The sequence below is a fragment of the Asterias rubens genome, chromosome 16, assembly GCF_902459465.1.
Source record: "Asterias rubens chromosome 16, eAstRub1.3, whole genome shotgun sequence".
NCBI lineage: Eukaryota > Metazoa > Echinodermata > Asteroidea > Forcipulatida > Asteriidae > Asterias > Asterias rubens.
The window spans coordinates 7,756,644-7,780,223 of NC_047077.1; the positions used below are offsets into that span (position 1 = coordinate 7,756,644).

Here is a 23,580-nt window from a genome sequence, read left to right on the forward strand (position 1 = left end):
TGTATGTACTTGCTTGCAAAGTCCGTCTTACGATCTGACCTTGGATATATCAAACATGCATGCTCCAAGCAACTACACTTTTTGGTAGGTATTGCACTTTACTTAATACGCAGTGCGAGCCCAGACTCCAGTAGTTACTCCAATTTGAAATCCACTGAGCTGAGAGCTGAGAGCTGAGAGCTGAGAGCTGAGATCGGTGACACTAACACCACATTGCGTACCTTCCCACTATACAATGAATTCGTAAGTAGCGGAGTATACCACATCGATCACTATCAGACAAGCTTGTCATAACCCAAGTATGTGTATGTCGATTCTAATATCAAATTGATTTATCACTACATGAGGACCGCGAGAACAAAACCAAAAAGGGAAAACAAAATTAAAGATTTCCGAAGAGGGGAAATCTAACTGGTGTGCTCTAAGGAATATTGTCTACAGAGTCTATGGGGAGGTTCTTTAGGGACAAGGAAATAACAAAATTATGTCCAACAGAATGCTCAAAATAAAATGTGCGTGCTATAGCCACGGAGCTCCAGCAGTGCCATCCATGTTCAGTTACCGACATAGTTTTTCTCATCAAATATAATGATCCACCCAAGTATCACTCGAAACTGCACGGTTTTCTTTTTACGTCGCGAACTATCACGGTCGGCCATTTATGGGAGTCAAAATGTTGACTCCCATAAATGGCCGACCGTGTTAGTCGACAGGGTAAAAAGAAAACTACGCAATTTCGAGGCATATTTGTGTAGTTCTAACCATATACATTTTACAACAAACGGTTACAGAACGATTTTCAAATACCAACTCGACCGATCCAAGGCAACGTGTTCCTTTAATGTATCTCAACATTATGCATAAAATAACAAACCTGTGAAAATTTGAGCTCAATCGGTTGTCGAATTTGCGAGATAACAATGAAAGAAAAAACACCCTTGTCACACAAAGTTCTGTGCTCTCTGATGCTTGATTTCGAGACCTCATATTCTAAACTTGAGGTCTCGATATCAAATTCGTGGAAAATTACTTCTTTCTCGAAAACTACGTCACTTCAAAGGGAGCCGTTTCTAAGAATGCTTTATACTATCAACCTCTCCCCATTACTCGTTACCAAGTAAGGCTTTATGCTAATAATTATTTTGAGTAATTAGTGTCCACTGCCTTTAACCATGGAGGAAGAAGAGATGGAGCTCGAACGAAGGGACTTCAAAAGTCGAACCCGTGGTACCGCGGTCGTTTAACGACACCTCGTAATCACCCACATACCTTATACAGACAATAGGCGACCTCACGTATGTGAGTTTGCGCGTGCGCACTTGGTTCTTCACTCAACTACGTGTCGTATGTCGTATGGATATAATACAGAAAAACAACTTTTTTGAGACCTGATAAAATTTGTGTACACTTGTGCCCACCAAATCGAAAAACTCAATTGAATACCAATCACCCTCGTATGCTAATACCAAAATTTTGAACCACCGCTAGTGACCGGAAAGTAAAAAAAAAATGTAAAAATATGCCACGATGTTTCAGTGAAACACCACAAACGGTAATTGAAAACATGTATATTCACAATTCTTGTCTCCAATGATTCAACTTTACACGAAGGCAACGGTGCAGAGCGGCGGTACTGCACGTTCTGTACAAAGAGAGGTAATCCTGCTCGTTATTAGGCCGTCCAGCTGGAGGTGTCCTATCTTTTTCCACTGGTCAGACAGGGGCATTGTCAGGGTATTCTTTTGTTACTCTGCGGTTTTGCGGATCGTTCGAGCTCCTTCTCTTCCTTCCGCCATGAATGTGTGAATACAGTTGTACGTGTTGGACAAGAGCTGATCGTCAATCTGCTGTGAAGTTATCTACTTGTACCCCAGCTGTCGTCATGCATCAGTGAGAATAAAAGAAGTGAGAAAAAAAAAAAAACGTACACCTGGCCACATACTTTGGCATAATTTATTCTGGTAGCGCGGAATTGACTATCAGTAGCATTGTGACCCATATTCAGCACCAATTATAGAAATGGGTCTACGCTGAGTAAAGCAAGGTGAAAAGATTGGACAGGTGCTCTACAGCAAGAAACCTGTATTATTGGTATAATTTTAAAGGAACGTTACAGAATTGGTAAGAAACAAAAATTGTGAAGATCACAGATTTACGTAAAAGTTATACGGTCTAATCATGGAGGAATAAATTAGAATAATTAGGAATAATTTATTCCTCCATGGTCTAGTGATTATGATAGTTGAAAACATCCCTTGAAATATTTCTCAGTGAGCGTTTTATTCATTTTTATTTTGGCATCGATGCAATGCAAAACTTGTAATCGGTTCTTCACTTTTCTTTCGTGACCCAGATGGCCGATCGATCTCAAACTTCTACAAGTTTGTCAGTTTTTGTATATTATGGTGGATTACTTAAAGTGCTCATACTGCCAGCAACTGTTTTATTAGCAAAAACCAATTCTGTAATGTTCCCTTAAAGTGGGATTCGTCAACTGAACAATCAAAAGAACCATTAACCAAATTAGTCAAAAGAACCATTAACCAAATTGACGTTCAAAACAAAGTGGAAAAAGAAAAAAAAATCCAAGGATTTTTCCTGTTGTCACATAAATTATACATGACTAGAGTTTGTACTTTCAATGAACCGTTCACAGAAAGTGTAACAAATACATACTGATATTATTACTGAAACGTGGTTTATAGAAGCCCCTCGATCGTATAATAATAATAATAATAATAATAATAATAATAATAATAATAATAATAATAATAATAATAATAATAATAATAATAATAATAATAATAATAATAATAATAATAATAATAAAAAGGACAATTTATATTGCGCATGTATCCACCTAAAAAGGTGCTCAAAGCGCATGAAAAGAAGAAAGCAGAAACAAATCAACAGAGGGAAGAGGGAACATTAGGAAAACAAAAGAAATAAACTACTGAAAAGCTGTTTGAAACAAATGAAATTTCAATTTGTCTTTAAATGTGTCCACGGTGCCACTATCCCGAATGTGTTTTGGCAACTGATTCCATAGGAATGGTCCAGCGTGCACAAAGGACCTGTCCCCCCAGTTAGTGCGCGTTTTGGGCACTGCAAGTAAGCCGGAATCCAAAGAATGGAGACGCCTGGAGGGAACATAGCGTTGAATGAGACTGATATTATATTCAGGGGCAGAACCGTGGACACAATGAAAGACAAACAACAATATTTTAAATATGATACAAGATTCAATGGGCAGCCAATGCAAGGAATGAAGGACTGGGCTGATGTGGTCTTTATATCTAGTGAGTGTTATGAGTCGAGGTTATCTACCTATGAAAACTTACCAACTTGTTCACCCATTGAAGTCTATCTAATTTCCAATAAGTACATTTCTCTAGAGAAATAAAGAGTCTTCAAAGACCCGGCGGTCTGGGAAGCCATGTTTATAAGCAACTTGAAATTCAGCGTTTGTAACTGATCTTTGATAATCTCCTGGTACCCCGCTTGGTGACTTTAAAACAGATGTATTGCCTTGAAAGGATACCAATGAGGGGAAGCTCTGCTACATAATGGGCGACCTCAATCGTAAGCTCAATATTGCGAAGATCACCTACACGTCATTTTGGGAGTTATATTTAAAGGCACTGTATGGACACTAAATAATCAGAGAAATTGCTCCCTCTAAAGTTACGTAGTTTTGAATAAAGAAGTAATTTTCCATTAAAATAATTTTATTTGAATTTGAGTTCGAGATCACAGAATTAGATTATGAGGTCCCGAAAGCATTTGAAAGCACACAACTTCGTGTAACAAGCGTGTTTGTCTTGCATTACTATCTTCGCAACAACCAACTTAGTTAAAATTTTCGCAGGTTTGTTATTTTGTGCATGTTGAGATGCACCGAGTGAGAATACTAGTCTTTGCCAGAAGTGTCCAGGGTCTTTAAATATTGTCTGTCTAATACAAGCACGTGCTTGATCACAAGTAACCACTTAAATTTGAATTTTTATCAAGACAGTTGCTATGTCACAGGACCACGGGCAAGCTTTTGCGATTTACGGAAGAGGTGAACACCCATACACCATTTTGAATGGATATGTATGGCACAATGCTACCAGGGTTTGTTCATCTGGTGGTTTCTATGCAAAGGCTTGCCCCAATCCATTGGATATCACCTGAGGAATTCAAATGCAAGTTGTACATAGTGACTAAGCAAGTTATTGTTATACATTATTCGTTAGCAACTGTTTTCCAGCGTTGTCATTTTGAAATGCTTAAAGTGCTGCAAACTATTATCAATAAATTCGACGTTTGTCACCGACTCATTTTAATTGCCGCACTTTTGTCGTTCGAAAATTATTTGAGTTTGTGTTGAACAATTCCCTCTTTCTCTGAAGCTAAACTCCTTTAAAGAGGTCGATCCTAACAACAGCTCCCCAGTGCAGTTTACATAAGCGGTTCTTTTAATATTGTCATGTTGTGGAGCAACACTACACAAATACAGATTGAAAGACACTGGGCACTATAGGTAATTGTCAAAGACCAGTCTTCTCACTTGGTGTGTCTCATATGCATTAAATAATATATGACACCCGTGAAAATTTTAACTCGATTGGTCGTCGAAGTTGCGAGGTAATAATGGAAGAACAAAAATACCCTTGTCACACGGATGTGCTTTCAGATTCAGAGGTCTCGAAATCGAAATCTTGGAATATTACTTCATTCCGGAAAACTACGTTACTTCCCATTACTCGTTACCACGTAAGGTTTTATGCTAATAATTATTTAGAGTATTTACCTATAGTTTCCACTGCCCTCAAGCTGGGATGATCAATTGATTGACGCGTTGTGCCCAATTATCAATTATTCAGTTGATATTCAACCTTTCCTACTGATCTCAAGTATTCAAACTATATCTCCATTGGGACTCGATCCATCTTTCTACGTGCCATATTAAAGCGCCATGTTGTTGGCTTATAATACAAACAAAACCAATAGATATTCAGAGTATTGTTCTTTTATTTTTATCTTTAAAAAATCAGAAAGTTTTGTTTGGTCCAAATATGTAGAAAATAATTTACATCCAATTTACTGTCATTAATATACAGAAATATTCTCTCCACCTGAAACTGTGCAGATGAGTCTCAAAATAAATTGACAATGCTAAGAATAGAATGTCCTTCAATGTTGCAGGAAATTCTAGAAAGAAATTAAATTTACTTCAGTCATGACTTTCTATGATAATTGCCGTTTTATAAAGAAAGTATCAGACGAACAAGCGTCGTGTTCCCTCCCATAACAAAATACACACAAAAAGTGGATTAAAACTGAAGGTGCAATCTTCACAAAATTTCAAATCTTCCATTTTTTTCCATTAAAGACTGCGGGTACACAAAACACAATGTCCACAGATTTACATTAAACTTACGCGGTTTGAAGATAGTGGTGGTCGAATGTTTCCCTTTAAATACTACTTGCCGAGGTACTAGTGCTGCAGTTTTTGAAAAATGAGTTGAAACATGTCACGAAAACAGCTTTCGTCTCAGTCGGTATATACCATAACGTAAACGTAAGGGACGTACGGAAACCTAAAAATAACGTCCATGAGTGTGCAGCAGGCCGCCACCTGATAAATGTCACATGGTTACTAATTATTCCACTTGGCGTACGCCCGGTTCTAAATAATGAACAATGAACTTTGCACTGTAATATATAATTCACTCGCAGAACTATACATAAGAATAATAATACACCGTTTTTTTTTTTAAAGCGCATTACACACGGAGTCCCAATGCGCTGTACAAAGTCAGAAAGAAAAAACAGACAAAACTAGTTGGAGTTTAACAAGAGAGTTTTGAGAAGGCGTTTGAATTTATCCAGAGTTTTAGCGTCTTTGATATTGCGGGGGAGTTTGTTCCAAAGAGTAGAAGACGTAGAAAATGCACGCTGGCCGTAAGACTTAGTAGAAGCGGATGAACAGGCAAGTAGAGATTGTGATTGAGAGCGGAGATTTCGAGAAGGCTGGTATTTGTGAACAAGTTTTTGCAAGTATGTAGGTGCGTGGACATGGATACAGCTGTATGTCAGAATAAGGGTTTTGTAAGCAATCCGTTGTCTAACCGGAAGCCAGTGCAAGTCCGAGAAAATAGATGAAATGTGGTCACAGGTTTTGGATCGTGTGACCAATCTGGCTGCTGAGTTCTGAACTCGCTGAAGTTTGGAGATACCGGAGTCAGGTAGACCGAGAAGAAGACTATTACAAAAATCAAGGCGGGATGTAATGAAGGCGTGAACCAGTTTTTCCGTGGTGGATTTGTCAAGAAGATTGCGAATTTGTCCAATTTTGTGTAATGCGAGGTACGAAGTTTTGCAGATATTTTTCACATGGATGTCCGTTCGAAGATCGTTCTGAAAAGTGACACCGAGATCTCGTACTCTCTGAACCGGTTCTATTGGAAAACTGCCAATTAAGATAGGTGAAAGTGTGCTATAGCTTCTGAAGCGAGATGTAATGTGAATGACCTCGGTCTTCTCTTCATTCAATTTTAGTTTGTTGATGACGTTAGTGATGACGTATACCTGGGTGTCGTCGGCGTACAACATTCTATTGATATCATGGCCCTCGATGATGTCTTCGAGGGGGATGTGTAGAGAGTGAAACATAACGGTCCAGAAACAGATCCTTGAGGAACACCGCAGAATGGCACTTGAGGGTTCGAAAGAGCACCATTGATGACGACACTCTGGGTGCGATTTTCTAGATAGGATTCAAACCAACCGATAGCGTGACCGGACACGCTGTATCTGTTCGTAAGACGCTGAAGCATGCTGTTATGGTCGATCGTGTCGAAGGCAGATGAATACTCAAGGAGGACAAGAATAGCTTCTTGCCCCTTATCGGCATCCAGGAGTAGGTCGTTTTGAACACGTAGAAGGGCAGTCTCAACACTATGATGTTTTCTGTAAGCGGACTGGAAGTGTCCATGAAGATTGTTGTCGGTGAGGTAATTTTGAAGTTGGGCAGCGGCTGCACGTTCTATTGTCTTTGAAAGAAACGGCAGGTTTGCAATGGGCCTGTAGTTCTTGAGTTGTTCTGTGTCCAGGTTAGGTTTCTTAAGCAAGGGAGTGATGTGGGCATGTTTCATTGCTTCTTGGAAATGACCATGCAGCAGATAATGATTGACGATATTCGTGATGATAGGAACGAGCTCGCCTAAACACATCTTCAAAAACCATGTGGGAATCGGATCAAGCCTGGATGTAGAAGAGGGGGAAGCAGCAATGATGTTTCTCACTGAGTTACATACCGCCCAGTTATTGGTAAATGTGGGGGGGGGGGGCTAAGTGGATTTATTTATTGATAACTTTAGCCTAACCCCGTGGTTAAACATGTTAAGATAGAAACGTTTAAGAATGGAAGGAAGATCTCCTGAACTGAATTGATGATGTAATTGAAATGGTGTACGCCTTGGTGTATGTTAGCAATCAATAGATTGATCATAGATGACTTGGCAATGGATAGGTTGTGTGTACTCGCTCTTCCGCCGTCCCTCATACCGCCACCACCACCACCATTGCTACCACTAGTTCAACATAAAGAAATGCATCCGTCTCCTGTGCCCCAAAGACTAGCGGAAATTCTGACTACCGTTGGAAACGATGTGTTTTGCAAATGTACGCCTATACATGCGGGTGTATACGCTGCCTTTTAGGGAGTGGAAACTGTGACCATCGTTCAGCAAGGTATGCTAGATTGAATGAATGTCACATGGGATCCATACCTACAGCAGAAATATTCAACTTCAATTAAATCAAGAGTGATAATACTTGTATTGGTCACTGAAAAGTTTCACACTCCAATGTCTACTGAGCATTACATTATTTGTTATACAATTACAGCAACCTTGCTCAGTACAATTTGAAAGCAAACTAAACTAATTTCACGTGAAGTACGATTGGCCTTGCTACTTTGTCTGTTTCGGCGGACGTATCTCCACTTGCTGAACAAACTGTCGGATGTCTTCGGCAAGTAGTTCCGGCACCTCGAGGGCAGCAAAGTGACCACCTCGTACGTACGTCTTATACGAAACGATATCAGTGTAGTGAGTTGCCGCCCAATTACGCTGACATCTACCCAACTCATTGGGTACATCCGCTAAACCAACGGGAACTGTGTTTATGAAACTGCAAATAAATAAAAGTATAAGAACATTATTTCCTTTTTAGTCTACACCGATTATAGCCTATCAGACTCAATAAATAACCTGAGCTACGGTCTTCCATGCAGTAATGCACCTGACTTGCAAATGTAAACTCCATCTTATAAACAACCCGAATTATCAGAAGCTGAATGAACGGTAGATGTTTGGGACGCTAGGTGGCAGCAGACTTTCCAGGTTAATCCATTATTCTTGGATGTGTACATGCTCAGAATTACTTATACAATGACAGTTTACCTAGTAAGTCTGCTGCCACCTAGCGTTCAGAAGTCTCACAATCGGCCATTTGTATTGTTATTATGGTATGTGAATGGAGTACATATTAATCCTTATACAACCAAAAGCCTGCTTTGATCATGACGACACAGCCCCCATCATGCAGTTAACTATTTATTAACTATCATATCAACTCACTTGGCCAATTCAAAAGACTTGGAAATGGTCTCTTTGTACAGGCGCAATGATGACGTAATGCATCCCGACACCCAATAGATCATGACGTTGTTTAGCAGATCATCTTTGGACCAATAGCCATCCAGTCCACCGTCGTCTAAGTCAATCCAATCGTAATTGGTCCAAACAGAAAACTTCTCAATGATGTAAGCAGCGAGCCCAACTGGGGAGTCGGTGAGGGCGTGTCCTGAATAAAGGTCAATGTTAAAATTGTGTGAATGATTTAAAGGAACACGTTGCTTTGGATCGGTCGAGTTGGTCTTTGAAAAGCGTTTTGTGACCGTTTGTTATAAAATGCATATGGTTAGAAAGATGATGTAAAAGTAGAATACAACGATCTACACAAATATGCCTCGAAATTGCGTGGTTTTCTTTTTACCCCGTCATATCAAAATGTTGACTCCCATAAATGGCCGACCGTTATAGTAAAACCCAAATTAAAATTTGAATGGTTTAAACTTCTTACCAACAGTATCAGGTTTGGTGGCCTGGATATGCAGGTATCCCGTCTCCTGCAACCAAAAACCAAGATTTTCAAAACTTGGCAAAGCCCTTGCGTATGCTTCATCATCTAGCACGATAGAGGGAAATATCTTGACTAGGATCATCTGACTTAAACTCGGCTGCACTGTGATGAAGTTACTATGCATTCCTCTGATATGACTATTAATAAAAGAAAGAAATGAAACAAAACACTCATCATTAAGGTTTGACTTTAACGTCTTTAGTGACTAGCCAGCAGGACCAGACCCAATTTCATAGAGCTGCTTAAGCAGGAAATGTTGCTTAAGAATGTTCTGCGTAGCAGAAATGAGCAGGATACCAGTAACAAAATGTACAGTTTGGATGGTAATTCTTGTAAGCACATTTTGTGCTTACATCAAGTAGTCCTTTATGAAATTGGGGCAATAAGTTGTTTACTAGTCCATCTTAATTTCACACTGTCAATATTTGTTCTAGGTTTTTTTTCTTCAACATTGTCACCTCTCTTGTTAATCGGATTCGTTCACCCGTTACTTTCTTGTATAATAATGGTATTGGCTTGTCCCCTTCATTGCATCTAATGAAGTAGTTGTTGCATCAAAAGGAGCAGTTAATGCTACCACACTGCAAAAAATGGGGTGTTAAATTGATTTTCTTGGTATCAGCATGCGACAACATCGACACGGTGTTAATGTCACCAACGATAATTATAGTAATGGGAATAAATAATTCCATGTTGGTGTTGGCAAATAATTAAGTATACCAAGAAGATTCAATTTAACATCCTATAGTTTTTGCACATTCCCTGGAGTGTTTTATCTTTCAGACTAACACGGTTGTTTTGTTAAAGTATTATTAATAAATACCTAAGACAGTTTCGCTAGTCCTATTGGTGGAGAGCCCGTCACGTGGGGGTGTTTAAACCTTTGATGATGACCAGTAAAAAGTGTTGAAACATGGGCGTGACACGCGAGCTTGCACCTGTGCTTATAAGACAGTTTCTTCATTCCTATTGGTCGAGAGCAACGGCCGGGGCAGTAGTGCCACATCACGCGATACGCGCGACGCGCACAGCAATCTTCTTATAAGGAGTTGTTTACCCGAGGGCCTTACCATTTCATGTAGCTGGAGGGGTGTTGTGTTGAAAGAAATCATTGAACAATTATAATGTTTGTATTTATTTTTTTTTTTACAAAAAGTGTGTAGTTTTTTGACCGAAAAGGTATTCATGAATGGGAATCAAAGTGTGTTGAATCGGTTTTCAACTAGTGATTTAAACCCGCCGAGGCCTGGTTCTTGATAATTTACCTCGACTTCGTTTCGGTAAAATTATCAAGAACCAGGCCTCGGCAAGTTTTAACCACTAGTTGAAAACCTCTTCACCACACATTGATTCCCTTATTTATGGGACGTATATACTTAAAGACAGTGGACACTATTGGTAATTGTCAAAGACCAGTCTTCTCACTTGGTGTATCTCAACATATGCATAAAATAACAAACATGTGCCAATTTGAGCTCAATCGGTCGTCGAAGTTGCGAGATAATAATGGAACAAAAACACCCTTGTCACACGAAGTTGTGTGCTTTTAGATGGTTGATTTCGAGACCTCAAATTCTAAACTTGAGGTCTCGAAATCAAATTCGTGGAAAAATACTTCTTTCTCAAAAACTATGTCACTTCAGAGGGAGCCGTTTCTCCCAATGTTTTATACCATCAACCTCTCCCCATTAATCATTACTGGGTAAAGTTTTATACTAATATTTATTTTGAGTAATTACCAATAGTGTCCACTGCCTTTAAACTGATATGAAGTGGTTTGTGTTTAGTGAAAGGTCTATCCGTCAGGACTATTTAGACATTAAATTTGGCTGGTCCCATCAGGTGTTTAACTGCATTTGTCCAGACGATCATACAAGATAGTTTCCAAGTTGAGAAATAATGATTTAAGTCTTTGAAACGATACTGATATGAGTACTTTCTTATAACGAGCAAGGTTTAATCAAAACGCTGATATCAAGCACGTGATTCTCTATACAACGCTAGATGAGTACATGTATTATACTAAGTTTGGTTTATCCATTACGTAAATTTTACCAACAATTATTGGTCTCCCCAATAATGGTTTTTCCTTGTTTTTTCCCTGTGTTTTCTCATTCTCTCTGTGTTGTCTTGTCAACTACCTTTCGTGAACAACTTTGCCAGCGTCGAAATGTCAGTTCATAAATTATTTTTGGCAAATTAGTTGTTCAGATAAGAATAACTAGTTCTGATAATAAGAGTGCATTTGACAGTAACCGTCTCAATGCTCTTTACATTAGTACCCTGGGCCGCTAGGGAGTAAACCCGGGCAACCGTATGGCGCCCCGGTGGTTTTATACGCAATATCGAACCTCTACCCTCGCAGGTACCCATTTTATACGCCCTGGGGTGGATTTCACAAAACTAGTCCTAGGCAATGCTAAGAGATAGGACTGGTCCTAAGTTAGGACCAGTAACTCATCCTAAATTAGGACTGGTCCTATCTCTTAGCATTGCCTATATAGGACTAGTCCTAAGTTAGGACTACCTTTGTGAAATCCACCCCTGGGTGAAGAGAAGCAATTAGAGTATCGGGATTCGAACCCACACTCACATGACTTAACCAACATAACTTGAACTAGATAAGTATTTGTTTACTCGTTACCTTGGAAACATACCAGCCATAAGGTCAACAATTAGACCGCCCCAGTCACCTCCTTGAATGTAGTAATTGTCAAACTCCAATCGAGTCATCAACTTGTGGAATATACGTCCAATTTCCTTCGCGTTCAGACCTAATGTGCAATAGAATAAAACTCTTTAAATCCGAGCAGATATCAGAAAATCAACTGCACAGGGACGCAGAACAGCGACAGACAATGTCAGAGTCCGCGCCAACAAAGGGGTAGATAGCTCAGTTGGTATGACGCCGCAAGTAAAACTGAGGTTGTTGGTTCAAACTCTACTAATTTTGTCCTCGTTGAATCCCAAATCATATGCCATAAAGTTCTGTGCATTGCAAAATTTGGTGCCTGATAAGATGCAGTGTATATGTAGTAGGCTATACTCCCTCTATTGAAGTCTCTGGAACTCTTTAGCTGGTTTTAGAGGAATGGGATTTTTAAGACAAACGAAAAACAAATGGAAACATTAGCAGATAGCCTCTGCCCTAATATCTGGGATGGTATAGTTTGCAAGGTGACATCAATTTGAAATAACTTTTTGGATGAATTAGGCCTGAATGACACAAACAATGTTCCCGTTTTGGATATTTCCCTTATCAAAAAGCTATCTACAAACCACCCAACAACGAGAAATGATAAGCCTATAGGGCACATTACATAACAATATTCAAATAATATTTACATTTACCATTATTACAGAGAATTGGAATGAATAAATTTGTCTCAGATGGAGTATATAAAGCGTCTAATAGATTTTAAAGGGACAAGTTACAGTGATAAAAACACGCTTGTGAATTAATGGTTGGAAAGGTCTTTTTTTAAAGTAGAAATTAATTTATGATCCACACAGTTGATATGCTCGAATTTAAGTCATTCTCTTCTTACTTGTGACTTATGTCGAGTCCAGAATGACTTCGGCTAGAGCTACAGCTATAGATCTTGCGCATCTGCCAGTGTTAGTTTTAGGCAAACGCATACGATCTAGCCATAGCTGTAGCCGATGTCGCAGACACAGCCTAAAACACGGTCCGCCATTTTGGGGAGCAGTTTTAGCCCTATTAAGTGACTTCGTGTTAGTTCACGTAGTAAAGGAAAGCCACACTCTTTCGAAGCATGTAAGTATTTATATTATACTTTTTAATCGCCCAATCCTGCGTTCCCTTTAAATAATTGAGACCAGACAATGATAAGATACAACATTAAACCTTTCTTATGCGCAGCCTCAGAGAAGCCATAACCGGGAAGAGACGGGCAGATGACTTCAAAGACGTCCGCATCCGTCCCACCATGATTAGTCGGGTCGATTAACATTGGAATGATCTGAGATGCAAAAAAATACACGCGGTAAGACAGATTGATACAGAATAACATGTAACAAGAATCCCAGTGATGTGACGTCATAACGGAGATTGATTGCAAGGGCGCCCTTGTTGTGGTAAATTGGTGGCGACGTCTCGTTTATTTCGACTACTTCGACCATTACTTACAAGTCAAATAGCATACAAAAAATAAACATTATGCTGTTTTTTAATCATGTGCCAATGATTTGCCGAAAGATTTTATTTAGAATGTTTCTAAGAACTAATTTTGACAGATGATGCTGTTTTAAAACAAACACTTCTGAATCTGCATATTGGGCGTGAAATTACGTTAAAACTTAACGAACAAATTACGCGAAACATGCACACTCTGTGGTCGTGAAATACATCTCTGAATGAAAACGATGAGAGACATACTTTACTGAACTCGTAGAACGATCCTGGCCATCCATGCACCATCAGTATTGGTTTTGCTTTCTGTCCAGGTTTCAGCTTACTGGGTGTGGCTCGTACAAAGTGGATATCAATTCCTTCAATATTTGTCTTAAACTGTGGATACTTGTTCAGAACCTTCTCTTGTTTACGCCAACTGTTTGTTTGAAAATAGAACAATTAAGTTATTTAAATTGTGTCTTATACCATGTTTTTGAGCGAGAATTGATTTTCCCCTGTAATGCCAACAAGGTGCAAGTACTACTTGTCTTGTTATCACTGGACACCTTTGGTAATTTGTCAAAGACCAGTCTACACTTGGTGTATCCCAACATAATGCATAAGGGAAGGGGGTGGGGAGGGATAAAGGCCTCCCAGGCTTATACCATTGTCATACCATAGAGTTCATAATGCATAAGGGGAGGGGGTGGGGGAGGGGTAAAGGCCTCCCAGGCTTATACCATTGTCATACCATAGAATTCATAATGCATAAGGGGAGGGGGTGGGGAGGGGTAAAGGCCTCCCAGGTTAATACCATTGTCATACCATAGAGTTCATAATGCATAAGGGGAGGGGGTGGGGAGGGGCAAAGGCCTCCCAGGCTTATACCATTGCCATACCATATAGTTCATAATGCATAAGGGGAGGGGGTGGGGGAGGGGTAAAGGCCTCCCAGGCTTATACCATTGTCATACCATAGAGGTCATAATGCATAAGGGGAGGGGGTGGGGGAGGGGTAAAGGCCTCCCAGGCTTATACCATTGTCATACCATAGAGGTCATAATGCATAAGGGGAGGGGGTGGGGGAGGGGTAAAGGCCTCCCAGGCTTATACCATTGTCATACCATATAGGTCATACGGAGGTTTTCAATCTACGGCTTATAGATAACTAACTGTTCTTGATTGATTGGAGATATTAAACTTACTCGTATTCGTTGAGCCAGTATTCCTGTATTGACTTCATGTATTCTGGTTTGATACCAAAATGAAACTTGGTTTCTTCAACACTCTCAAACCATCGGGTCTTTCTCAAACGATCTGAATAAGGATAGAAGGGCAACATATTTATAAAGTTTGAGGTAAAATGAAAGATCTGCCAGGGTCGAAACGTAAGGTAATTATTTTGCTCTACTAAAAAATATGCTAAGATGAGCTCGATACAGTACAAAGGATAGATTGCTCATCATTATAAAGGCCCGGTCACACAGGCCCCGATAACGAGAACGAAAACGAGAACAAAAACGAGAACAAAAATGAGAACGTTAAAAATGCACGCCCTCGATTGGTTGGATGAGTGGATGTGCGTATTCTGTGCGGAACAATTCAACCAATAGAATGAGTACTCTGTGCGTGGTTTTCGTTATCATTTTCGTTATCGCTGCAGTGTGACTTGACCCTAACCCACCTTTCAAATCGTCCATGTCTTCGTCAGTAACATTGATCTTGAACTTTCTGATGGATGTATCCTCTTTGGTTGTTGGTCTTTCACCTCGTCCCCACCACCCATCCCCTATCTCAGGGGGACTTGGTGGTGAGCTGAAGATGCCACTCATGTAGGCAGCTAATACACCAATCAGTAGAACACTGACTGCTAATTTCCATCCCATTGTCGTTGTTGTTGTTGAAGACTATCTTTCCAAACCAAAACAGATCTGAAGTATTGTAAAAGATAAATCATCACTTAAAGGCAGTGTACACTATTGGTAATTACTCAAAATAGTTATTATAGCACAAAACCTTACTTGGTAAAGATGGGGAGCTGTTGATAATATAAAACATTGTGAGAAACTGCTCCCTCTGAAGTAAGTATTAACGTGAAGTAATTTCCACGAATTTGAATCCGATACCTCAGAATTAGCTTTTGAGGTCTCGAAATCAAGCATCTGAAAGCACACAACTTCGTTTGACAAGGGTGTTTTTTCTTTCTTTTTTATCTCGCAACTTCGACGGTTAATTGAGCTCAAATTTTCACAGGTTTGTTATTTTGTGCATATGTTGAGACCAAGTGAGCAGACTGGTCTTTGACAATTACCAAACGTGTCCAGTGTCTTATCCCCAAAACTTTTTACTTTTTACGATATATAACGAACTTGGACGTAATGTTTTGTATTTATTTAAGTTATAACTCCCTAATTAGTTCAATATAACTTTGGGGTACAATACTGTTTGGCTAAAATGTATAGACATTTAGTTTGTTATCTCTTTTATTGTCGACGTTTGTCATGTCTCATTGGCCCTATAGGGGTGGGGAACAGTGGATTCATAAATCTGGTCCCCGAGTAAACAAAACCACCCAATAAATTAATAATTAAAACATTATCGCAGTCCATCTTTGTTGATGATATGAAGGAGATTTGATAAAATCACGGTAGCGCCCATTGTGTCAAAAGATGTTAAAATCATTAAGAATTTCAGAAGTGAAGAAAATGGAATAATAGCTGACTGCTTACCAATAAAGGCCCGATGTTATAAAACAGTATTAAATGACCTGGCGTTTCGACCATAGCGGGGTCTTTCTCGATCAAAGGCCTAGGTCGATTCAGCAGGCCATTAGTTATTTTTGTAGATTCAGAAATATTATACCATTCAATTTTGGCATAAAATATTACAACCATAGACAGTTTGTTTGAATACCTTAAGTTTAAAATGATCTCTAAACCTGAGAATGAATTGCTTTTACAGCCTAATTACAACTAACGTTTCCTCCGCAATTTGTTTTTACCTTTAATAGCATCAGGCGACATAAGCAAGACCTATTTAAATAGATGTCTGTATTAATAACTTCCAACTCAAAGATCGTTTTCTGTAAAATGTGTTATTTGCTGTCTGATGATCATGCATAAAAAAACAGACAAAATAAAAAACAAGCAAAAGAGAATGCTATCTGTGTTTTGTTTACTTTACACACAAACTAAGTACACATTGTCGGGACCTTAGTTCTCACACGATACAAGCTCTCGCTGGTCAGGACAAAAAAGAACATAGACTTGCTGTACCAATCATAATATGAAAGCAAATGTCGGTCCAATTGCATAATGTCGTTAAAGGCAGATATACACACGAAAAACACCCGGGTCAAAATTGACCCGGATTCCGAGTCCTGTTTTGTTGACCCGTTTTCGGGTCAAGTTGACCCGGAAGAAGAAACTGGCTTAAAATCCCCAATTTGTTTAAGTTCCAGTTGTCTTGTCTTCAGCACAGTTCTCCAAATAATAGTTATGGTAGCACTTTGCCTTTCTGCATTCCACCAATCAAGCACCCTTAATACGTCCCTGGATTATTCGAGTTGGTCTTTGAAAAGCGTTTCAGTAACCGTTTGTTTTAAAATGCATATGGGTAGTAAAATTCTCACAATTGTTTTTTTTTTCAACAAGAATAATATGGAATAAACGTATTATTGAACTGAACTGAAGTGAGAAAGATGTTGTAAAAGTAGAATACAATGATCCACACAAACATGCCTCGAAAATGCACGGTTTTTCTTTAACCTCGTCGACTAAGTGGCCATTTATGGTAGTCAAATTTTTGACTCCCATAAATGGCCGACCGTGTTAGTTCGCAAAGTAAAATGAAAACCACGCAATTTCGAAGCAACCCGTGGATCATTGTTTTCTACTTTTACAACATCTTTCTAACCATGCATTTCATAATAAACGGTTACAAACGCTTTTTATACACCAACTCGTCCGATCCAAGGCAAACGTGTTCCTTTAAGGATCCTCCCGAGTCAGAGGCAATGGAAACTTCATGAGAAGTGTCGCATCCCGTACAACGTACAATCATGGTACATGAACAATTAAGGGCTCTGTCCTTGAATATTTCTTGAGTTCGTTTAACTTAAGTCAGTTGCTATATACGCTAAAAGAACATACCATATCCATCCATTGACCCCTAGCTAGTGTAATATCGTTCCTATTCCTGAAAATGATGCTACTTGTAATTATAGTAATAGTATTATAACAATTTTACGTCTAGTACTGTAGGGCCACGAGTGAATCAAGAGGTAATATAATAAAACCCTACCGCACACACGTTTTGATCGACAGCTTTTTTAAGAGAGCTCAGACGTCCGGTATTAGTGTGGTCTCACCAGGTGCAGTGCATTGGAGACTACCACCATTCACAATGACTGAGGATTCTACAGGACACCGACTGTAGTCTACTCAGTATTCTTTCTTTCAAAGAACCTTTGACCCCAGCCAGCTTACATCTACCAGCAAAATCTAGCCCCACTGCTGATAACCGAAGCATGTGTATTTTGTTTGTATTAGAAGGTAGGAGTTGCACATACATGTATATTAAATACCAGTGAATTTCAACAGCTGCGCTCAATGTGTTTATTTAACAAATTGTCATCATGAATAGGTGGCAAACAATTGACTATAATTCAATACATGCTACAATGGCTGGATTTCACATTGTCCGAAAGTGAAGTGGCCTTCGCTAATGTGCTGCAATACACACAAGACGATGTGTGTAGCACTACTACATGCCGCTCGCAGTTTCAAATGAAGCTTACCCTGTGAGAGCACAGTGTGTGCCTGCCCGTGAGTTTATAGACATGTCAGGGTTAGATGGTTCAGCAGTGGTTAATACAAAATATTTCAATAGTCATCACGACCGATCAAAAAGGCCGAATTAACTTGTAAATTATATCCAACAACATTTGATTTTAATACTTAACTTGTTTTAATAGTGTTGTTGACAAGGTCAAATTAATATGAAATAAAGAAAATATCACAATCACTATAAAACAGAGGGTTTGTATTGATGTTTTCAATTGTTTAGTCTAACAAATTTAACTCCTAGATAGGGCGCCCTCTGCCTTGTTAATCTTGGCACTTTGGGGTCCATCCAGTACGATAACAGAAACAATAATTGACTTCGGGCGTCGGCTAATAATACAGTCGGCTAATAATAATAATAACATTTCAAATTTATATTGCGCCCCTCACATACAAAATGATCAAAGGCGCAGAACACATGTTAAAAAGCACAAAGTGGAAGAAAAAGACAAAGAAAACAGACTGGTCACCAGGCCAGTGCCCAAGCAAACGTATGGGGATACGTCTGTACCGATTTCAATATCGTAAATGTAATTACATATTATTATTGTTAGTGAAACCAACTTATTTGCTCTCACTTATCGTCGTCATATAGATCCCGGTGATTTGGAGCTACGTCTGGCCAACCCGATATCTTCATTTACAGGCACACTGCAAGCACGTTGTACAAGCAGTCAACAATGGAGCTCTGTGTGTGCTGGTAACCTATGGGATCATAGAGATACTGAATCTGCTTGCCGCCATCTTGGTTTCTCATTTGCTGTTGAGACCAAGAACATCTACGTCTCCACTCTAGACCCTATAGATGTTCCCGATAGAGTGATCATATCCGAGGTTGGATGTGTGGGAAATGAAACTAATCTTATAGAGTGTGGGTTGGGCTTGGTGCGTTCAACATGTAGCATAATACCAAGAATATCATGTGGAACAGGTAAGAATTAGATCATTGGCTGTCAATGCAATGCAATGCAGTCAAATAATGGACATAGCACGCGTGCACGTAGACTGGTACCCTGATCTCATCCGCAAGGTTAAAAACAGGTTGGACCTACTTGCTTTCACCAGCCTAACAGTGTGACGTCAGATGTTCAGACTAGCTTGTCTTTCCACACACAACTACATGTATTAGCCAATGATAGGTTTTCATTTACCACAGTGAGTGCGCGGTGATGGTCTTGTGACGACATTATGCAAATACAGATTTGCCCGACAAAAGACCACATCCCGATTTTAGAAAACAATGTCTCCTCGTGAAAACTGGTCGTAGATCTGTCTTAATTCGTTGAGACAAAAAAATAAATAATAATAATTTTATAAATAGGATTTATAAAGTGAAATATAACGAATAAAATTCAAAATATAAAATCGGCCAAAACTGGGTCATGGAACTTAAAAAACGAAAACTCAAATGTTAGATATCAAATCTCACAGAAATTAACTCAGAGTACGTTTTGTTTGAATATCCCATAGGGAATAATAAAGTGAATTTAATTGAATTGAAGTGAATTTAATTTATTTTATTTCATTTTAAACAAGGTCTTAACATAACTCTTAAATATATAAATCTGATCTTAAGATGTTGATTATATTATGTTTCCATAGAAACCAGTGAGTTTGGATTCCGTGTTGGACTATGTGGAATCAATGATCTTTGTGGTACTGAGTGTGCGCAAACCATCGAAAACAACACTCCTAGGATCGGATGTCATTGTGATCAACTTTGCCAGGCTCTTGGTGATTGTTGCTATGACTACCAGATAAACTGTAACCCGGAAGGACTTCCCCCACCTACGTCACTACAAGGTCTCCCTGTGGAGTGGTATCAATGCATTGCGTTGCCGAGCCTTTATGGAAAATATGTTGGGTATTATTTAATCAGTGTTTGCCCAGAATCTTGGTTAGAGGGCGGAATAAGAGACTTATGTAAAATGCCATGGAATGGAGAGGATATCATTGGCTCTCTACCAGTGTACAATAATGACTCGCTATATCAATACAGAAATATATACTGTGCTATATGCAATGGAGAATCGTATGATAACATGCTACCATGGTCGGTCCATGCAGCCTATAACGTGTATGGTGCAAAATCCTATGTTCCAAACTTTAACGACACTGAACTTCCAGGTTTATTTACTGGTGACTTTATGGTTCAAGTTCCAAGTAGTATAGAAGGGGAAGTTCGGAGGTGTTCAGCACCTACCATAAATACTTGTTTGGATGAGTTTAGTGAAAGCGAAACGGAACAGGGTTGTCTGAGCTATGTTGGACCTCTAGCTTACCGGCCTGTCATTGGTTCAACCATAACCAATTATCGCAATCCCTATTGCGCAATGTGCAATAACGTCAGTCTCACACTCAGAGAGCTATGTTGGACCTCTAGCTTACCGGCCTGTCATTGGTTCAACCATAACCAATTATCGCAATCCCTATTGCGCAATGTGCAATAACGTCAGTCTCACACTCAGAGAGTCATGTGACTATTTCTTGTGCGTAGATAGATGTGACGTCACGGATCCATGGTCAAGGTGTTTTGAAACGTGTGAGAGTTTTACTGGCATTCTAACTCTTGATTTGCTCTTTAACTTTAAGAGCGATAACACTTTAAGCGATAGCATCGTTTCCTGTACAACGGGAGAGATCTTTGATCCTTTTCTCAGTAGCTGCAGAGCGTTGACTTGTAATTCTGGGTTCGAAATCCAAGGAAACGAGTGTGTTGAAAAGACAGTGCCCTCAACGTCAGCACCTGTAGCAGTTCAGGAGTTTGCATTCAACCCAAATAATACAGTCAACGTTGGTTTGGTGGATTGTCTACGGTTGTTTCTTGTTGATACTTTTGGTATCGTCTTTTGGGACGCAACACTAAATAACTCATCAACAGTAGAGTTGCTTACCGTGAATTTTCTAGCAGGAAACAAAACAGTCGTGGATAGCATTCAGAGCGTCATCTTGAGTTACAAATCTAGTATTTGTAATATTTCTCAGTTTGTTCTGTTTTTAGAACTACAAAGTATTCTTCCCGCGCAGACTTGTAAAGATTTTAACACCAGTGGACTTGACCTTTTCCATGGTTACGTCACCAGGAATGACGTATTTCGTATTAGACAGTTTGATTACAATGTAATGAATGACTACCATGTCTATGGGATTGATGAGGCTTGTCTTGAAATCAAACTAACATGCACTTCACTCATGGCGTTGAATTCAACTGAGTTTGTGCTGTCAGCAGAAGGGAATGTAACAGTGTTAAAGTATATCCCATCTGATGTTTCTATACCTCACGACGCGTACGTTCTTCTTGCAGATGGAAGTGCAGTCATTTGTGCTGACTATCTGACCGGTCCACAACCACAGAATGCTACGGCCCTCGCATTGATATACCTTAGCTATATACTCTACACTCTATCAGTCATTGCTCTTGCTGTAACATTCCTCATTTACTCCCTACTACCACCACTGCGCAACTTGGCAGGTCTGTCCATCATGAACCTTGTGGGGGCGCTCTTTATAGCAAATCTCCTCCTCTTACTCTCGGGGCAATTACTCGATGTACCAACGCTGTGTCTCATCGCGGCCCCCCTAATCCACTTCACATGGCTGGCAGCGTTCATGTGGATGGCTGTTTTGTCTTGCAATGTTGCACGAACTCTCAGCAGTAAAGTGGTCAATAAGACCCACGAGTCACCAACGAAACCACTACTTCTATATATGCTATTTGCCTGGGGTGTACCACTGGTAATCGTTGCAATATGTATCACACTACACTTCTGTCAGTATACCAGTGCCGGTCCAATATACGTAGACCAGACCAGGTGTTACATAGTGAGTCCATTAGTTAACTTATACGCCTTTGGTATCCCAGTCGCCTTAACCCTTGCTCTCAGTATATGTTTCTTCGTATACACCGTAGTTTTTCTGAGAAGATCTCGAAGCTCTACTCGTGCAGCGAGAAGTGAGACGCGACTTCAAGAGGTCAAAGTGGAGCTCCTTATTTACATCAGGGTAAAGACTTTTTTTTGTATTTTACATTTAACAAATATATAATAGCAATCAAACCGAGATGTCGTCATTCCAAAATACCACAGTAACCTGTCTGTCAACCACCATAGTTATCCAACGTTATATTTTTAAAGGGACGGCCTACGTTTGGTAATCACACACTTTAAATTATGGGGTTACAAAGCAGCTTTTTAACATTTCGATAGTAGATAGTATTTTAAAAATCATTTCACTTGCGGTAATGCAAATAAAGTACTATCAGGTTTTATCCTCCAAAAGTTGAATCTGAGAAACTGTCGGATAGGTTTATCAGATTGTGTCTTCCCATTGCGGATTATTCTTCCTTTGCGGACATCATAACCTCGACGGAGGGTCCGCAATTTTCATAAACGCTACCACCTTTTGACATGAAGTTTTCACTGCGTTTTATTCTATCTATATTAATAGGATTAAAGCAATCTAACCGTTCAAAAAATACTTTGCCTTTAATTTTGCATTATGTGCGCTTTCAAAATCAGTTATACGGTTTAGCTCCATCTTGCCACTCCTATAATTTTAATGTTGCTATTATTTTATCTTATTTTGTCTTTTCCAGCTGTGCGTTCTAATGGGACTCTCTTGGATACTAGGGTTCTTAATGCAAATCATAGACGGATACGCAGTCATCTTCATCTTTGACATCTTAAACTCTTCACAAGGCGTTTTGATCTTTCTCAGTTTCTGCTTTACAAAGCGGGTACATAACCTTCTTAATGAGCATTACAGTCGTTCAAAGAAGCAACGTCAGACGAGACGAAAGAAGACTAATCAGTTGGTTGTCAGTGGGACACAGAGTCATTCAAAAACGGGCCCTTCCGTCAACACAGACACAACACGTCTTTAAAGACACTGGACAGCTTTGGTAATTGTCAAAGACCAGTCTTCTCATTTGGTGTATCTCAACATATGCATAAAACAACAATTTGTGAAAATTTGAGCTCATTTGGTCGTCGAAGTTGCGCGATAATAAATGAAAGAAAAAACACCGTTGTCACACGAAGTTGTGTGCTCAGATGCTCAAAGTATTGAAATCAAAATCGTGGAGAATTACTTTTTTTCTCGAAAACTACGTTACTTCAGAGGGAGCCGTTTCTCACAATGGTCTAATACTATCCACTCTCCATTTACTCGTTACCAAGTTAGTTTTTATGTTATTAGCAATTATTTTGAGTAATTACCAACAGTATCCGGTGCCTGTAAGAAGCCACTAATAACAATGGATTGTTTGGTTACATTAAACTTGATTTTATTGTCAGTTTGTTCAAAACGGCCGGAGGATGGGAGGGGGGACGCCACCAACGTTGAATAGTTTGATTGGACTCTCACCCAAACCAACACCATTGGGAAAACATACTGCATACAGCACAT

General features: G+C 39.4%; 2 protein-coding genes across 4 annotated transcripts; one reads left to right on the forward strand and one right to left on the reverse strand.

Moving 5' to 3' along the window:
* Positions 1–4,998: 4,998 nt before the first annotated feature.
* On the reverse strand, positions 4,999–18,190 carry LOC117300797 (epoxide hydrolase 1-like). Of its 3 annotated transcripts, XM_033784606.1 has the most exons (10): positions 17,633–18,190; positions 15,015–15,261; positions 14,536–14,647; positions 13,595–13,766; positions 13,064–13,178; positions 11,840–11,969; positions 9,136–9,332; positions 8,631–8,856; positions 8,154–8,181; positions 4,999–7,660 (listed from the first exon to the last, which is right to left on the reverse strand). In XM_033784606.1, exons 2-10 carry the CDS (start codon positions 15,214–15,216, stop codon positions 7,586–7,588), a joined length of 1,257 nt encoding a protein of 418 aa, XP_033640497.1. In that variant the 5' UTR covers positions 15,217–15,261; positions 17,633–18,190; the 3' UTR covers positions 4,999–7,585. The 3 variants fall into 3 exon arrangements, with proteins under 3 accessions (XP_033640497.1, XP_033640496.1, XP_033640495.1); XM_033784605.1 differs by having other exon boundaries at positions 7,573–8,181; positions 17,642–18,188; XM_033784604.1 differs by having other exon boundaries at positions 7,573–8,181; positions 17,633–18,188.
* A 527-nt stretch (positions 18,191–18,717) lies between these two features.
* Positions 18,718–23,086, forward strand: LOC117301083. The gene is made up of 4 exons (XM_033784965.1): positions 18,718–19,105; positions 19,777–20,519; positions 20,767–22,176; positions 22,769–23,086. The coding sequence occupies exons 2-4, from the start codon at positions 20,103–20,105 to the stop codon at positions 23,054–23,056; spliced, it is 2,115 nt and encodes a 704-aa protein (XP_033640856.1). The 5' UTR covers positions 18,718–19,105; positions 19,777–20,102; the 3' UTR covers positions 23,057–23,086.
* The last annotated feature ends 494 nt before the right edge of the window (positions 23,087–23,580 follow it).

Coding starts and splice junctions, on each gene's coding strand:
- LOC117300797 (XM_033784605.1), bottom strand. CDS start 15,216: ATGGGATGGAAATTAGCAGTCAGTGTTCTACTGATTGGTGTATTAGCT. Junction 13,179..13,594: donor CGTTCTACGAGTTCAGTAAA/GTATGTCTCTCA, acceptor TTTGCATCTCAG/ATCATTCCAATGTTAATCGA. Junction 8,857..9,135: donor CACCAAACCTGATACTGTTG/GTAAGAAGTTTA, acceptor ACCTTTATTCAG/GACACGCCCTCACCGACTCC.
- LOC117301083 (XM_033784965.1), top strand. CDS start 20,103: ATGCCATGGAATGGAGAGGATATCATTGGCTCTCTACCAGTGTACAAT. Junction 20,520..20,766: donor ATTGCGCAATGTGCAATAAC/GTCAGTCTCACA, acceptor TTTAACTTTAAG/AGCGATAACACTTTAAGCGA. Junction 22,177..22,768: donor AGCTCCTTATTTACATCAGG/GTAAAGACTTTT, acceptor TGTCTTTTCCAG/CTGTGCGTTCTAATGGGACT.